The sequence below is a fragment of the Montipora capricornis genome, chromosome 1, assembly GCF_036669925.1.
Source record: "Montipora capricornis isolate CH-2021 chromosome 1, ASM3666992v2, whole genome shotgun sequence".
NCBI classification, from domain to species: domain Eukaryota; kingdom Metazoa; phylum Cnidaria; class Anthozoa; order Scleractinia; family Acroporidae; genus Montipora; species Montipora capricornis.
The window spans coordinates 13,626,944-13,646,185 of NC_090883.1; the positions used below are offsets into that span (position 1 = coordinate 13,626,944).

Below are 19,242 nucleotides of genomic sequence, written 5' to 3' on the forward strand. Positions count from 1 at the left end.
CCAAAATGATGGAATAACCTGGTGATAAATAACCTTGTCTTGGAGAGTAAATTTTTGACTTAGCAGAAACAATGGTCAACCCGGGGTCAACCTCAAGAGTTTGGGCGATTGTAATCTTTGTTTGTTTTGACTTTGCTCATTATTGTCAAACTTTATAACAATTGACAGAAAAAGAAACTTACAAAAACCCGGTATCTTGCTATCATTTGACACAGATGCTTCACCGTTTGGCGAGTAAACATGCCATGGTAACTTAATCACGGCGCCTGCTGAATTCCGGCGGTCACTTTCGATTTTGCGATTTATTTGTGCAACCAAAAGTACAACAACAAAATTGAACGTAGCAAAAATCTCCCAAAATGTTTGTCGCTGATCGTAACTTTTAATATTCTATATTCACGGTTCAAAGTTAATGTTGTTTTCATGTCGTAAATTTGTTATTCTTGAGCGACCATCCTGGAAACTTCCTTCTGCTCTTTCTAAAAACTGTGTATCAATTTACTTTTGCATCAATATTTGTTTTTGCATAAAGCAAGCTAACAAAATCTGTATCTTGCTGAGTTCGCATTTGTTAGTGTTAATAGTATTTTTGGTCCAATGCTTCTCTTTTATGAAGGGGTATATGTTTGAGGTCACCCATCCAGATACTAACCCCGCTGGACAGGGTTAACTTAAGTAAACTTTGGTATTACAAAGCTGTCAGATGCTCAGAGGGCACGCTTAAACTTGTGGTGAAAGAGGTTGTGAGGGAGCTTGAAAAGTATCAACATGTCAGCCCAGAAGCCAATGTTTCTCACTTCCCACTTATTTTCTTGAATCTTTCTGGGTTCAGTACTTTGCTAGTAACCACATGTCTTCTCAGGCTATTTACCCAAGACTTCTACCATGGCACTACAATGATAGACAATGCCAAATCAATGTCATGCACTGTTAGAGCTACATATTATGCAAGGACAACTTGAATCTCCTGGAAGACAACACACAGCTCAGTTGACATTTTATATGGAATAAATTGCTGTGTTACTTCACTACCACATGTAAGCAGTGCGTGTCTATTTTTTCTAAAGATGACAGGAATTTCTTCTTTCTGACAAATGATTAATTAATAGGTTGGTAGCCAGGTTGTTAACTTCAGAAAAGGATCTTTTTCCTCATGTGAATGTGTGAGGACCTGTGAGCCAAAGGGCCTCTGCTGGTATGACTTCTGGGTGACCCCTTAAATGGTCTTAATGACCCCCCAACTTGAAAAAAATTGTCTAGAACGGTGCACGTACCACAGGCAACCCAGTGTACCCTCACAGAGGGTCTAGTTATCGTATGTTTTAATGTATTTATGTATTTTCTTTTGAATATCGGTTTGCTATGTAACTAATTCCACCATGCATACCATTTTCAATGAATTGGAACATATCAATGTCAGTTATTAGCTCCAATTTAATATCACTCATCTTTAACATAGTGTCCCAGCTAAGGCCAGGTGATGAAAAATAATGACATGGATCCAATTTATAATATTTTAAACAGGTTTTTCTGAAGTTTTCAAATACATCTGCAAGCAATAATATATCTGATTTGATATAAAAGTTGTGATATTTACCCATTGTTTTCAAATTAAAAGTATTCCGTACTTTTTGAGCATGATTGTATTGTTGTTCACTAATATTTTCATCAGTTAATATGCTATAAAATTCTTCTTTTGTTGGCAATTCAGTTTCATTTAACTTTTCAAATGAATCCATATAATCATAAGGATAAATTCCTTTTTGTTTCAGAAGCTGAAAATTATTTTTAAATACTTCTTTTGTGTATCTTAATGCTTCATCAGGTAAATTATTTGACAATTTTTCCTAAGTTTAAACTCATAAATTGAAAACTATCAATAAATGTTAAATTGTTACCAAGCATGAAAGGCATATATTTTTCCATATTAATGGGAATAACGTTAATATTCATTTGACATTCTTCTCCCTTTTTGTTTTTGTATCTGTGTTTTTTTGCTATTTCACCAATATTTTGCATAATAAAATGACTATCTTATCCTGTAAGATTATGAAATATAACTGGTATTTGTGAGTCAATCTATAATTTAGATTACAATCTTGATGCGCAGAGCCTCTATATTTTCCAGTGATATGACAATGATCTGTGGCTATAATATCTTGGTTAATATACTTTTTATTACAAATATGGCATGAATCAGATTTTTTGAAGTTTATTTCGTCTTCATCTGTCATTTTTAATGGTTTGTTGAATTTGTACTTGATAATATTTTTACAATATTTGACTCAAGCACTTTTCCATGAATTTGTATACAGCATTTTTACCTCTATAAATCTGAACTGGTTTGCTGTATTTATCATCATGACAACATACAACATTATAACTGTAACCACAGTCTGTATCCTTTTGATATGCTTCTGTATATGAATTATCATTGTTCGGCTTACAACCATGAACTTTTTCTGTAAGAGCTTCAAAATCAGCATATAGCACAAACAGAACGTTTGAAAAGTAGCGAACTTTACTTTTGAACCTTTTTCAGGCATTTTGATAGCTTGTTCGCCATTTATTTGAATACATATTTTTTTGTGATTAGTTAAAACTTGTTCAGAGCTGAAGCATTGCAAGCAAAACATGCAAAAGTGTTTTTTTTTTTTTTTATGTTTCGTTTGATTAAACATAAATTTGTTGAAGTCTTTGATAAGTACATAATGTGTTTTGGTTTCTTCAGTTATTATTATTACTTTTTTTTTCATATATAAATAGGAAAAGGTTGTTTATTTTCATAACCAAATACATTGATGTTAATACTCTTTTGTTTTTCAATTTTTTTTTATTTGTTTACATGGCTTCTGATAGGATGCGGAAAAAAATTAAAGATTATGCGGAAATTTTTGGCCACATTATGCAGAAACATGCGTTGATTATGCGGAAATTACACCGGATTATGCGGAAACTTAACAAGTTATAAAACTAATAATTAGGCCCGTCCAATGTATTTACATGCTTACGGTAAATCCGTAATCGAAATTGCAACCAATACAATCGCATTTGTGACTGAATTTTTGCCCTTTGTGATTAAATTACATGGAGGAGTCATCAATTTGCGACTAGCTTTCACCGTTGAAATAAAAGGGTTAGCAGTTGGGATTTTCCCGCAACTTTTGGTAAAATAAATAAAGCGATAAAAAATTATTTTGTTTCTCATCATGAATTTTGTTTCAATTTGGAGATAATGGAGCAAAATTGTAATACCTTTGGAGCGCGATCCATTCCCTTGATCATTGACTTAAAGTGCATTTGATTCACAGTATTCCGGAATAAGAATACGTGAAGTGATGAATGCAAAATGTTTAAAATGGCATTTTAGCAGGTGTTCGACATTTTTAATGTGAATCTCCGTAAAAACGAAGGATTTCTAACTTGTATTCCATGTAATCCTATTCCGGAATACGGTCAATCGAACGCGCCCTTAGTTTCTTATCAGTTACGTCATTTGCTGAAGTGTAACTGTTTTCGTCCAATGGAAAGCATTGTAGGAACAAAAACTAGTGTCCAGGCTCATTGGGAAAAAATGCGCGGAAACTGCTTACGATCTTTCTTACGAATTTTCATCTTGCGAACGAAATGGTGTGTTTTCTTCAATGTTCTGGAAAATAAGCGTTTCAAAACAGTCAATTTCTTCGGCTTTTATGTTTTTGAGGATGTTAAGGAGCTGCTTTATCACTAATATCAGATATTTCTTCTGTTTTTTTGCGGAAAATATCGGAATTATGCGGAAGAGGCGGATTTCAGTGAATTATGCGGATCCGCATCGCCGCATCACGTCAGATGCTATGTGTTTAATAGTTACTGGAAATTCAATGCTTTGATAATCTAAATTTTGAATAAATGCTTTATCTGATTTTTTTATTCATTGAGGATCTTTGTTTTGTGGATTAAGATGCCTTATATGAGCCCATAAAAAGCATTTATTATCGTTGCTTTTTAAGTTTATCAATCCTTTTGAACTATTACATAATTCATTTGGTAGTTTGATATAGCTATTTCCTTTCATAGGTTCATATTTAACAACATTAAGATAATCAACTAATTGTCTATTCCACCAGTTGCTTCTGAAATCCATTGAGCTACGTTGTTTAATATTTGTTGTTTCTATAATTTTAAAGCTAGTTCAATTTGGTCTCAGTTCATTAGAGACCAAGCATCAATGTACAGTCAGACTCAATTCGTGCGAAAGTGTTTTAGTCCTTTTTTTATTCTTGCATGTTTTTAACACCCCCTTTTGTAAATTCTCATACTTTACATACTTTTACCTCTTTGTTTTATATTTATGTGTATGCAAAATTTTATCTTCACTTTTAAGCTCGATAATGACCGAAATTCGGTCGAAATGTCACGCATTTTTCCCTATAATTTTTACCTCAATTTGTTTTAAAAAGCCTTTACTTATAAGTATTTCTTAGTTTTTTTGAGATATTTTTCGATTCCGTTGTCAATTGGGGTTTTTGTCTCTAATCTTTTTTAAAGTACTTTGGTAAATACGATATGTACAATGAAGCATCAACTATAGGTAGCTGAACAGGTTGTATTCCAATTGTTTTTTTAGTTCTTGGAGCTGGTGTTGGTTTGTAAACATCTCTAAATTCTAAAGGAGATTGAATAATGTTTTCTTCATAATCTTGAATCATTTCTTTTACACCACAACGTGGTGTTGGTATAGTTTTTCTTTTTATAGTTTTTTTATTTAAGATAGGCAACTTGCTTGGTGTGAAAGACCCTATCCCTGGCAGGCTTCATTCACGTGTGGTTTATAAGTTTGTATGTGCGGGCTGTAATGCCTGTTATGTCGGCGAAACAACCCGGCATTTTTCCGCACGCGTGCGTGAGCACTTAGTCAGTGATGGGGCCTCTCACGTTTTCAAACACCTACAGAATTCCGAACAATGTCGTGCCGTGTCTTCACGGGAATGTTTCCATATTTTAGATCACGCCTCCACGACTTTTCAACTCAAGATAAAAGAAGCTTTTCATATTCAAAGAGAACAACCTTCTCTTAATCAACAACTGCGTCACGTAAATCTAAAACTATCCTTTTAATTCTCACATTGTCAGGTTTTATGTACATTCCGTTGTTACTGGCATAATTAGCACTTTTTCCGTACTTATAAATTCAACTTAATGCTTTGTACGTTAATCAACTGAAGATGACAGAAGTCTCTGTCGAAACATGTCTTATAATTTCAAAAGTTCTGTCATTTTCTTTAAATTTCTGACTTGCCTGCTGATATCAAGATCCTTTTTTTATTTTGTTGTAAAATCAAATTTATTATTTCTGATTTTGAAAGTTTTTCTAATTCTGCTTTGTTCATCTAGATATTAGCATTATATAAAACTCTTATTCTTATGTATTTTATGAACATTGAAAAATTCAAATAAATCAAAAACAATTTATTTAAACTTTTCTATATGTTTGAAAATAATTCTATATGTTTTTTGAAAAATTATTCAATATTATTTTTATGCATTTTTGTCTGGCAATGATTCCATTTATTTTTTAATAAATATTTTTTATCACATATTGGGCAAATCCATTCCTTTTTGCTTAAAGATTTTTTTATTGACAAATATCAACCTTTTATTTGTCTTCTTCATTGAAATATTTAGTATTAGCACTAAATAGTCGTATAAACATAACAACTTTCTTTAATTTTCCAGACATGTTTCGACGGTACATCCGTCATCTTCAGTGTTACACATTTTGAAATTGCCGTTGAATTTAAAGCGCGCGCGATCTTACAAACTTCGTTACATTGCGTTGTCAATATTGCGTATTAAATCAAAACAGAACAAGACAAAAATTTAAATGAGTGACGCTTAGTTCCTTACCGGGAGAGAGTCAGGTTAATGTGTTTCACCTGCTGGTTGAGGTTGGGGCTTCTCCCATTTTATATACATGGATTCCTTAAGCTTCACTTGGTACTTAGTGGCTGCAGAGTCCAGGATCTCGAAGCAATCCGGTGTGCAGGATGCCTTACAAAACTCTGAACTCTGCAGATGTTTAAAAACGTTCGAAGATCTGTCTGAAAGTAAGTGCTTGCGCACTTGTGTGGAGAAGTGTCGGCTGGTTTCACCAACATAACAAGCATTACAACTTGCACACGAACGTTTATAGACCACACGCGTGCGAAGCCCTACAGGGACAGCATCTTTCACATTAAAAAGATTCCTGACTTTGAAAGTAGTGAAGACTAACCTTATATCAATAGGTTTACATAACCGATTAGCAAGTTTGCGTATACTCCTCTGTGCCGTGACTGAGAAGTGCCCAACGTAAGGGATTTTAAAGAAGAACTTAGGTGTTTCCTGGGGCTCGATTTCTAAATAAGACTGTGTTTTCCCTCCCTTGACTGCTGTCTGAATATATTTAGAAATATATTTGTTGATAAGGTTCTCAGGGAAGAGATTCCTCCGCAGAATGACAGACAATTTTTGAAGGTCAGTATGGAACCCCATCCAAGTGTTGTTTATCTTAAAAGTTCTATCAATCAAGGTTTTGATTAACCCCAATTTGTAGGTAAAGGGGCAAAAACTGAGATAACTGGTCAGCAAACCTGTGAAAGTTTTTTTCCGGTAAACGGTGATTACACTTTGGTGCGAGTCAGTGTTATTGATTAGAACATCTAGGAAAGGTAGAACATGGTCAGCTTCCGGTTCCATTGTAAAGCGTATATTGGGGTGTTGATTGTTGAACAGAAGGAATAGTTTCGAATTTTTGTAAACCGCTTTGTGTCATTTTATTTTCGCATATTTCGCGTTGTCAGCCCTAGCGCTCCTTAACACCTACGAGCTCATTGTATTCCTTTGTATAATTTTGCTTTTGCGCCTTCGCCTCGTTATATATGTAGATCAGCTAGTTTTTTTCGTCACCTGCTTAGTATAAAGTTAGCATTTTTTAGTTTTAGGGCGGTTCTGTTTTGGCATTTTCGTTCGGCCAGAATGTTTGGGTTTCTAAACAGAAGACGGATTGGATCGGGGCATTTCGTTCAGCCAAAAATTGGTAGCAGAGCGAGGTTCTAAGGTTGTATGGGTCGGAGTTTTTGTACGCTTTAATGTTGTAAAAGTTCATCCCAAGATTTAAGAATGGAAGGAGATTTTAAAGGCAAAGAAAGCGCCGACGATTGCGAGACATTGTTGGAGAAATTAAGAAGTCAAAAGCGAGTGTGCAAAATGCAGTTAACGAAGCTGTATTCTCGTTTGTTGAGACTGATGTCAAGAGAAGTGACTGACGTCGAGGAGCTTTTAACCGCTCTAGAAGCAACACAGGAAAAGATGTTGGATGTATTGCAAGTTCTGGAGGATTTAATCGTTATTTATCAATTGAAGGGAGACGAGCAAAGTGTGAAACGTGCCGAAGCTGAGATGGAGAAAGTAACGACGGATACGGACAGAGAAATTGTTACTGTTAAACAACTTGGAAAGTAATACCGCAGTAGTAAACCGCAAGAATAATATTTACATAAGTCTTTCTTTGAACCACGAACGGTTGGTCATGCAAGGTTTTCGAGGATATGTTAAATGTGTTTTGTAAATTCCCCGTGACCAGCAACCCGATATTTCAGTCAATTTAAAGTGAATCTGCAATAGTAACGTTTTGGACAGGGAGACGAGCAAAGTGTGAAACGTGCCGAAGCTGAGATGGAGAAAGTAACGACGGATACGGACAGAGAAATTGCTACGGTAAAGGAGTTTTTGACCTCACTTACATTAAAAGCATTAATAACATTTCCCTATCGCACGAACCATCCATCCTCCCCCCTCAGTTGCTACCTGTACCAAACCTGTACCGTCCTACAAACATCGAACGCACTTGCCTAAGCTTCGATTACCCCTAGTCATAGCAATTGCAGCATGTTGACTGCGCATGGAAAACAAATCTAGGAATAGACTGTGATTAGTGGAGAAATGAAGTATCTAAATTATCTGAACGCTCACCGTTTGCATATGAATTATAAAGACGCAAAACCAGCAAGCGAAACAAACTTGGGACATATTGAAATTTCGCCTAAAGAACGACATAATTCGACATAGTCTGATGTTCGAACCATCTTTTCTCACGTTGTGCTTTCACAAGTAACTCTGTTGGCAGCCGGCCGTCACTCGTGATGAATTTACAGAAGCTATGCCGATGTGCAACAATGATCAAATGTTAACCAGAGCACAAAAACAATCTTTTCAGTTGAGATGAAATAATTTTCTACCAGTTCAGGGTTTGGTTTGCTAGGAATGTTTTTCTTTTTGTAATTTGTTACTGTTAAACAACTTGGAAAGTAATACCGCAGTAGTAAACCGCAAGAATAATATTTACATAAGTCTTTCTTTGAACCACGAACGGTTGGTCATGCAAGGTTTTCGAGGATATGTTAAATGTGTTTTGTAAATTCCCCGTGACCAGCAACCCGATATTTCAGTCAATTTAAAGTGAATCTGCAATAGTAACGTTTTGGACAGTGATTAGCGACACTATCTAGCTTGAGTAGTTTTATACCTTTCAACACGGGCATTGCAAGAGCGGGTCACCCAGACCCTGGACATATAATCTTACCGTTTTGTATATATATTGTCAAAACCCAGTTGTGGGCCACCATACTCTCCGGCTGCAAGATATCGAGATAATAAATGTATGTTCCGAGCGCTGAGCTGCAAAAAAAAGCGGACATATTCTCCCATAAACTGAAATGAATAAAATTTTAAAAATGTGGTGACGGCGAAGTCCACGCAAGTGGGAAAAGCGTCCTTGAAATCGACTTGTCGGACCTTCGAATGAACAGTCCACAAGAAGTCTTCGAAATAATCACTGCAATCAAAATATGTCACAAAGAAGGTTTCAAATGTGGTCAGAAGATTCTGGCTACGGATATTCTATTCGCATGTTAAAGGAAAGTAAGGCAATCAAGGTCCATGACGATCGGCTATGATCCTCGATCTATGTTCGCAATTTTCAACCGAAACTTGTTCAGTTCCTGTTCTTCAGTGGGATTTCAACATTATAATCTGGCTTAACGAAACACAAAGTCAACGGAAACCATTTACAACTCCACCGCGGAATTTTAATTATCGAGGGTTTACCTCGGTTGGCTTTTTCGCGGCAACTTTGGAGCCTAGCTGTAAATTTCCCTTGGCAGAAAAGCGGCTCACCGCGGGAATACCGAGGGAAAGTCGCTACATATAGTTACAAAGCAGAGCCTATTTCTTTGCCAAGCACTCCGGTTACATAATAGACCAATTTCGTTAAAATTCAGTCCAAACCAAAAGACATGATCTCAAGGCTCTGGGTAGTAAATATTCCCCAGAGCCTCGAGATGATGCCTTTTTTTTTTTGGATGGAATTTTAATATATCGAATTTGGTCTATTGCAGGGGCTATCAATCAGTGACCACTGCCTTGGTTATGTGTTCAGAAAGACTTAGGATATCATGTCTTGACCAGAGTTTATAGAAGTGAGAAATTTCAAGCATTTTGGCGTTTATCATGGGACGGCTCCACCCTGGTCTGAATGTTTTTATTAGTAGTATTATTATTATTATTACAACGGTTACGTAAATTTATTGACTTAAGTTTCCTCTCTTTATCATGTTCACAGCTCAGACGTGAAGGACGAGTTGCTAGTGTGGGTGATGTAGTACAAAGAGGTCAAAGGGTTAAGGTGAAAGTTTTGTCAATGGCCGGAAGCAAGATCAGTCTGAGCATTAAGGTAAGGCAGATAAAACAGCACAGAACAGTTTATGTGTAAACACACTTTATTGAAAATATTGGTGATGCTCAGTGCTTGTATGCTAGTAAAGTCGCAGCACTGGCTAGTCTATGACCAGAAGAATTTTTCAGCCCTACCAAAATGACCTGTTACTCAATGTATTTTTGTTTCAGGTCGGTTTAGCTGATTTGGGGGGGGGGGGGGGAGTTATGAGGAGACAATGCATTTCAAGATAATCTTCAGTGTTGGCATATGTTCATTATACTTAAGAAAAGTTATAGTAATATTTCCCATGATATAGACATGTTACTTTCCTCTATTTAAACTTTTGTTTATATCTTCTAACCTTTTAATTCTTGTGTAAAATTCAATATATTAGCTGATGGATGCCTGTATAATTATGGATCCACTATATCATATTGTCAGTGATAATTTCGGGCCAACAAAACTCAACCAAAGCCATGGTTAATTTGTGATCTCTCGCGCGAAAAGGTCTCTTTCAGTTAGTCGTTCGAAGCATGCGGCCATTCATAACCGAGTAAAAGCCATGTGCACAGCATTTGAAGTCATGTGCATGGCTTAAGTTCTCAGGCAGAAAAAATTGCAAACCGTGGGCACGCCTGATACATCCGTTCAAAAAAGATTATTATCCGTGTGCACAGATCTAGCTTTCTGTTCATAAAAAAATGGCCGCCCATGCACCCGCATCGTGCTTCCCGTTCAAAAAAAAAGACCACCCATGCACACTGATCAAGCTTTCCATTCAAAAAACCATAGCCACCTGTGCGCCAGATTAAGGCTTCCTGTTCAAATAAATAAAACACGAGTACACGGCTCGAGCCGTCTGTACCAATCATAATTTTTGCTGTTTTTATGATTGATGCTTTAACTGTTTGTTAAGAAGGTTAAACACACGAATGCCGCAGGTTCAACGGTTAGCTTTCAAACAACAATCTGTCTGTAAACAATCATATAGGCAAATGTGTTCGCAAAATGTTTTGCCTTAAAAAAAAGTATAAACTAAGATATGCAAGAAAAAATATGAACGTTTGTCTCATTCTATCCTCCGTTCATTGATAAGTAGACGAGCCATGGAAAATTTGCAAAGTGTGCTGTTTACAAACTTTGCAAAAAGCCACAGTCACTTTTTCTGATTTTATGTTATCTTGGCAGTCAAACATTTTGCTAATTGATATTTTCTTGGCTGGAAAATGATCTTCTATTTTCTACATTTTCAACTTTCTCAGAAAAGGTTTCTATATTTAAAATTTCTTCAGCCGAATTGGGAAACATCTCGAAATACGCTATTCAAATTGCTTTTTTTTTTAACCAAAAGTATTTTGTTTGGATAGACAACGCATTTTAGAACCAATCGTGTTTTGTTTATACAAACTTGCAACTTCAAGAATTTGCTGACACACTTTTGTTGCTCAGTAATCAGAGCATGCACGTTCCGGCCACATTTCATGGAAATCCAGCAATGGCACATCCAGTATTGTGCAAAAGTAATGCAAGCGAAATGCACGAATTTCGTTCTTTGTTCATCTGAAATTTCATGGCGTATCCAGCGATAATTCGCTTAAACAAAGGGCGATTTTTCTTCAAAGTTTCGTTAAGCTAAAGAAAATTCGCGATCAAAAACGATAATTTGCAAGGCAGTTGACGAAATTTTGCAACACGTTGAACGGCAGTTCGGGAGTGTTCAAGCAATTTTCTTTCAGCAGCTGATACGAACAAACTGGCATGCAACTCACAAGCGATAAATTTGTAAATATGTGCTTATAAGGCCAGGGGCAGATTTGATGCCCTCATAAATCCCCTTTGCGTGGCCACAGTCTGCTACTAGCTGGATTTTGGCGCATAGGTTCTGACAGTACTCGTTGGCACAGCGGCAGGTGGTCTGCTGGGCCTTGCTCCTAGCTGCTCGAAGGGCGTCGTGTGAGCTTGGGGAAGGGTTCTGCTTGTGAGCCAGCATCGCTTTCCTCTTGGCCTCCGTGACTGGCTGCATTTCTTCTCAGGAAGCCTCGACCCAGTCAGCCTTCTTGCATTCTTTCTTGCCAAATGCAGCCATGGCTGAGTCGTAGATGGCATCACGGAGGTGAGACCATTTGGCACCCAGGTTGCTGGTTGTTGGTTGCGCAGCAAGTTTCTCCTGGAGGCTGTCCCCTAGCTCTGAGCCTTAACAGGTTTGAAAGGGCCACAGGCGTTGATGCGGGGGCGACCCTTGGTCTTGCCGTGGTGGATCTTTCTGGGCTTTAGCCTGACCTTGCTTGCCACAAGCGAGTAGTCCGTGTCACAGTCAGCGCTGTGATACCTTCTTGTGTGGAGGACACTGCTGAGGTCCGCTCTCCTAGTGATGAGGAGGTCTAGCCGGTGCCAGTGGTGGGACCAAGGGTGTCTCCAAGACACTTTGTGCAGCTCCTTACACTTAACGTAGCTGTTGGTGATGCAGAAGCTGTGGTGACAGCAGAGTTCGAGCAACCTCTGCCCGTTCTCATTCATCCTGCTGACACCAAAGTGGCCAAGGCAGGTAGGCCATGCTTGCCAGTCGGTCCCAACACAAGCGTTGAAATCGCCTAGCAAATATATGCCCTAAGAACCTGGGATTCTGGATAGTGTTTCCTGCAGTGTTTCCTCGTAGAATTGATCCTGGAATGTTCCAGCTTGTGATTCGAAGAGCTAGAGTCTTCATAGTTTTTCGTTTTTGACTGCTTGGTGCAAGTACTTGCTCGCTTGTCGGGAGGGTCCCCTAACTTCTAGGCACCCAGTAGAGCAGGCATGCAATGACGGGGCGGCACCTTACTGGCTGGGGGCTGCCCAGCTTGAGGCGGGTGGTAGCCACCCAAAGAAGCTGCGAGGGCTTCTGCCTTGTCCCGTGTTGTGCCGGAGTCTTGCAACACTGCTGGAGTGGGCCTCTCCAGTTTGCGCTAAGGCCTGGTCGGGAAGATAAGGAAATTTTGGGCTGCCCATGTGACAGCGTCCCCCTCAGTGTAACTGGCTGGGTCCAAGGGAAAGGAAGAACCAATACAACTTGGGGCTAGTTCCACTGCAGAAGCCGCCGTATGGGCTCCACTCCGGATTTGTCCTTGAGGTTTACTCCTGAAGCCTTCCTGAGATCAGGTATAGCCGCTGCCGTCACCCGCTAAGAGCTCCATCTACCCGGGGCAACAGGTTTTAAGGTGCCAGTGGCCTCGCCTTCGCCCCTTCTCCTGTCAGTGGTGCCATTTCCGCCACTCGGAGGCCAGAAGTTGGACTTAGCTTACAGAGGCTCTTAGAGTCGTATGCCATTGGGAGCATTTCAAGAGGTTGTGAAAGCCCAGCCTCGCAACCCACTCCCTGGCTATAACAGCCTTACAGAACCACTCAACTGTAATATCTTCATTATTATTCAGTCTTGCACTGCAGGACTGTGGGCGATGTCCTCATTAACTACGGAACAGCGGACTGCTAGCTCACAATTAACATTTCTAATTGGACACGTAAATGCTAACAACTTATGATGAAGCTGTTAAGCAGAAATTGGTTCACTGCGCTGCACAAGCCCAGCGACTTGTGGGAATGAATACTGATGCCATGTGACCCTAGATAAATTTAAAATTGAGTCTTTTTTTGCTGATTTCTCCTCTAAGCACTTGGATCTTACTCTTCATTCTCCTTTTCCAGAAAGGATCCTTCCTAGGATGATTAGTTGCTCTCTTTATACCCAATTTCCGGGTAACGACTATTGCCGCCGCTCGCAACAACTGGTTGGTCTCAGTAATATCAGTGGTCTCAACATGTGCGAGGGGTATGTTTACTTCCTGTGTTACTTCTCTGAGTTTGGTCCTGTCAACATGCTTCAGTGGTCTAAGCTTCTCTCCCTGACCTTCTTCAATTGCCACCTTTATTTCCTCTAAAATGTCTAGTTGTTCTCTGACAGACCTTCGCTGTTCACGATTCTGAATGCCCCAACACGAGCCCCACTCCCTTCACGTCCTGATGTATCTTCAGGAGGCTCGTCACTCGGTTCAATAACATTGTCAATTTCACTGTCCGTCTCTCCGATGGAGCCCCTTACTTGCCGCTTAATCTCCTCCAGCTCAACCTCAGAAAGCCACTTGTTGGTCATGATGGCGCGAGCCTGGTCAGCAATGTTTTCTTCTGACACCTTGAACATATCTCTCTTTTGCCAAGCACTCAGCATTCTCTTCCTGTAACCTCTAACTGTTGGTTCACTTTCAAAATAACATTCCATCACAACTCGATTCACTGCATTGTTCCATTTTCTACGGCCAGTTGCTGGTTGACGACCAAGTGGTGCCTGACTGGGCACACCGTCACTGCCGGACGAGAGACCTTCATATCCGGTCTCATTCACGTCGTTATCTTCAATTCTGTCATTATGTATCGTCATCACAGTGTGAGTTTTCTAGTCATGTGCTGGGAATTTTTTTTTTTTTCGGGGTTATCTCCCCTAGATCCGCCATGTTTTGCGATGTTAACAGGGGCCTCGAGTAGGCTGTGGCGCTAGGCCACACATGGACGGTCTTCGCCAAGGATAGACTAGTGGTCGCTTGGGGTTGACCATAATTGCCCAGGCTCGTTAGCTGGTCCAAGAGCACTGGGGTTCGCTTCACTTGATGCTGGATATGAGGAGACCAGTCTAGGACGCCGCTAGGGCTGCTAGGAAAGGTACTACTTCTCCAGGGATCCTCATTATTATTATTATTATTATTATGATTATTATTATTATTAGAGATACATGGAGCTTACACGGAGCCTATTGGTCAGGTCAGAGGTACAAAAGCCAATTAAATTATAAAATCGGTTGGATAATCTACTTATTGAAGGTTGAAATTCTCGGGAAATTGTACTTAACAGGAATAATATGAGGGTAATTAATGATCTCAATCAACTGACTGCAAGAATAATGCCATCTGAAAAAGCACCAGATGCATCCAAAAGTGAGAACCAGCATGGGTAAATTCACTTTTAAGTACTCTGCTTCAGTTTTTTGGAAACTGTCCCCTTGACACTCAAACAAGTTCAAAGCCCAAACCAATTCAAGAGACTGTGCAAAGCTTATTTTATGTCTCGCCAATCAAATGAGATATGCTCTTTTTAGTTAAATATTGTAAATGTTTCAGTTCTTACCTTGTTTGTCTGTGTGCTGTTTGTTTGCTTCCTGCTTCTTGCTTTCTGCTTCTTTGCCCCCTTTTCTTCTTACTGTTATTTCCTAGTCTCATTTATTTATTTAACATATATTTCCTCTTTTTCTCCTTGAATTTTAAAATACAGAGTCCATGGTTCAATATACGTGTACATGTTCATGTATCTCTAATTTACCTCAATCTATGAACAATTTTATAATGATAATAACAATAACAATGATAATTTAAGGATAAAAATAAGCAAAATAAGTTTTGCACAACGTTTTGATGACTCCATGTTATCATTTTCGAGTGAAGAGAGAATAAAATTGATAACTTAATATATACCATGTGAGGTGATGAAACAAAAAGTGTAAAAGTGTACATATAAATGGTGACAAATTTACAAATTCACAAATTCAAATAAATAGTTTTGCAAGGATGGAGTCTGATTGTGTGTTTAAGCATGGCCTCTTCTTCTTTATGAATAACATTTCATAAATCAGACAGTCCAGTTTTCTGTTGCACTTCTTCAAAACGGAAAAATTGTTGGTGAGGTCACTGATGGTTTCAAGACCGTGGTTGTTCTTTAAGTGCTTGCCGATTTCTGAATACCAATACCTTGAAATAAGTGTCGGCTGGTGTAGCCAACATACCCTGCATCACACAGATCACATTGGTAATTATACACAATGCATTGTTGGCTAATTATAGGTGAGAGTGTGATCGATTTTGTTGCTTAGATCTAATAATTGCCTTTTTACTACTTCGGCAGACTTTTGATCTTTAAAAGGCAAAACCACTCGTGAACAGCATTTTTGTTAGTGGATAATTGGGCTTGCACTCGAGGGTTTTCAGACCTCACTGAGGTGACAAAGTGAGCGATAGTGGAATTAACGAGGCTGTCAGGATACTTGAAGTTAGTAAACATCATCTTGAGATGATCACATTCGGATTTGAAAGACTCAGGTGGAACGCACATTGTAACATGGTCTTCAGTAGTGAGTTCTTGTCCCTTTTATCAATTTGGCTTTGGTGGTGAAGCAGTAGGCCGGTGTTTGTTGGTTTCTGATAAACACTACTTTTCAGTTTATGGCCTTTCTTAAGCACTTCCATACCGATAAATGTTAATTTGTACCTTCTGTAAAAGTCAGGGGTCTTGTTGTCTTGATCTATTTTTTCTTCAATAGAACAGAGAAATGCGTTAGCCATGAGTGGATCCAAGGGAGAGCCCATTGCTTCACCACCAAATTTAACAATAATAATAATTATAATTAATCAGAAAACTAACACAGACAGATTTCGACGTTTCAATGACATCCTGTCATCATTATCAAGAAAATGAAGAAAATTTACAAAAGTAAGAAGACAAAACTAAACCGAAAACAATAGTCTATTGTTCTAAGCCAGTGAATCATCCAGTGATCTCACACAAAGAAAAACCAAGTCAAGTGAATACTTTAGCACGTATTGAGTCTCATTGGATGTTAAGACTCTGTCTATAAGAATATAATAATAATAAATACCTTATTTAACCTGCAATGATGGATTAGATGGTCCAATTGACATCACAAAGTTTCCCCCAAATGCTGCTCTTCAAGTAAAGATTAACATCTGCATTTACCCAAAGCTAAAAATATCACTAACCTTTAGCCTTACCTTATTATTGAAAATTGGTAGCAAATACTTAGACTTAAAGGGACACTTCATGTTGGATTTCAAAATTGGGTGTGCATCTAATTAGGGTCAATCCTGGACATAAGTGTTTAATTTATTTATATGAACTTACTATGTAAATAGTGTGAAATAAATTGAATTTGAACTTGAGTGAACACCCAAGTTGGCTTTCTTGGGTTATCAATCCTACAAGGTCTCTGTTGGTTGAGGAGATGACTATGTGAAAAATGAAAATTGTAAGGATATTTAGTGAAATGTATAGCTACTTGGAAGATCTTGTTTGCTAGACTTCAAGGATAATTGTGACCTTTCACTCGAAAAGGGGGCTTATGAAAATTTCACGATGGTGCAGATTTCACAGCAGACACCGTGAAATTATTTAAAACAAGCTGAATTTCCGTGAAATTCGTATAAAATGGTGTGAACTCATCATGAAATTTTATCATACCACCGTGAAATCATTCCTGCCAGGTTGTCAAAAAATTAACAGGATGAATAATTTCACACTGAAAAGAAAACAGTCCTCTTCAAAATTAATTATTTTCATCATCAACACGTTTAGTTTGCATTTTTGCCAGGTTTTGAATGTGAAAGAACTATTGACTTATACCTTTTGATGCTCATTAATTTTTGTTTATTATAAAGTTAACTTAACTCAATTTAAGAAACATGCATGCCAGCAAATTTTGTGAGGATGTGAGTACTGCGCATTTTTCTGCAACAGCGAGCAGTGATCCAAACCTCTTTTGGAGATCACCAAGCAGAAAATAAATTATGAGAACTAATCTTTGGGGCACCTTGGAAAATCATGGTAACTCGCTTCATAGTATGTTTTTATTTGAGAGTGCCAAGTGGGGAGAGTAACCACTCAAAATTAAATACACAAAATTGCATGAACATCAAACTTGTCATGCACTGTACAGTAACCGCAGACAACTATCTTTCTCGTCCTTAATTTTCAAACCGAATAAACTCAAGCAAATCTTAAAAATCAAGGATTCAGGCCGATGGCAGCAGAATTATTCCCGGGTGGGGCCGTTAATTCACCGCAGAAGGGACTCTATATCCATATCGGTAGATATGTCAATTTCAGTTTTTTTTTTAACCAAATCGTTGATTATTGAGAACTGTTTTGCCCGGTAGCGTAAGTTAAATATTTCACACAAGAAAAGATATAAATACCGGCCATCATTCGATTTCTGAAGCAAAAATTGTTTATTCTTGTTCAATGCAATTTTATTGCAAAACCAGACCACGAAATTTTCCTGTTATTCTGGATGGCATATGTAGCAACGTATGTTGCGGCCTGAACATAAGTGAGTTCAGGACGTAACTTCATTTCGCGTCCTCATTTTCATGCTGTGCAGTAAACTTTTTCACTAAACATAGTGAAAAAGGTTTGGAACAAGGATGAACACCCCGTGAAATGTTGAATTCATGTGCCGTGACAGTGCAATTAATTTTGGGGTTCTCCATGAAATCTATAAGCCCCCTTTTTGCATGAAAGGTCATAATTTGTGATTTTAAAATTGCATGTTGAATTCTGTAACAGTTGGCCCAGTTGGTATACCGGTACTTGTATTGGATGCTGCAATTGGTACAGTTCTTAGAAATTAAGGAACACCTAAGATGAAGATGCAGTTGTTAAACTAGAAACTGTCTGGAGTTCACAATGAATTTCCTACAGAAACAGCGTACATGTGACTTTTGTCATAATTATTTGAGACACCACATTAGCAGCTTGGTATAAGGATCTAATTGTAGTTTCTTATTACAAGTGAGTATTTTGGTTGTTTCTTAAAATAAGTGCTTCATGTTAAAGGATGTGGATCAAGACACAGGTGAAGACTTAAATCCTACCAGATCTAGACAGCCTGTGGGAGGTGAAGTCAGTGAGATGGCAAGAAACCCAGACAGGTACCCCCATAAACAATACTGCCTACAAAAAGTCTGCTTTCTTCAATCAACTACAAAGTATAGCTGTTTTCAGTACTGTGAGTCCTCAATTCCACTTACTGTGATTTTCTTAATTCTGCAGAATTCATCTTCAAGCGCCAAGGACAAACTACATTTTGGCTTCCATCAATCAAACTTCCAACCCCTACCACTGATGACGAAATCATTGATGCATGATTCAATCCACCTATGAGCATCTTTGGTTCCCACAGTACATTGGTACATTCAAACTTAATGCCAGTGGAAAGCAATGGAATCTGTATAAATCTTTTTACTGAAGAATTTCTAAATACATCATAATCGTGTTTGAACCGAGGACTAAACAAAAAAGTCCAATTCACTTTCTTGAGGCGGAGTTGATCTTTGCGGCTATGTTCAGACATTTGATTGATGGAAGCCAAAATGCAGGTTTCACACTTTGCGCTTCAAGGTAAGATTCCACAGAATTATGGAAACCACATAAAAAAAAAAAGAGGAAATCAAACATTCACTAAGTGTCTTTTAACCCCACTTTGGAAAGCCACTACACGGCATCTGAATATGGTCTGAATATGTTCTGATCAGTTTCCATTAATTAAAACGTAATCAGGAATACAACTATGGAGGTTTACATGTGGGAGGATGAGAAACTAGTTGCTTGGTGATGGGTGAATGGACAACTGAGAAATCAGTCCTAGCTAGCATTTAAACCTGGAACTTCTTCAACACCTAATATCTGCATCTGAT

The 19,242-nt window shown here is 38.2% G+C and overlaps 1 protein-coding gene across 1 annotated transcript in view; it reads left to right on the forward strand.

Annotated features, from left to right (window-relative positions):
• The window catches only part of LOC138058239 (ATP-dependent RNA helicase DHX8-like), a 166,650-nt gene that overhangs the window by 107,274 nt on the left and 40,134 nt on the right, over positions 1–19,242 (forward strand). Inside the window, exons 10-11 of the mRNA XM_068904148.1 lie at positions 9,644–9,754; positions 18,383–18,477. Of these exons, the coding sequence (XP_068760249.1) occupies positions 9,644–9,754; positions 18,383–18,477 (206 nt within the window). The remainder of the gene's footprint in view (positions 1–9,643; positions 9,755–18,382; positions 18,478–19,242) is intronic.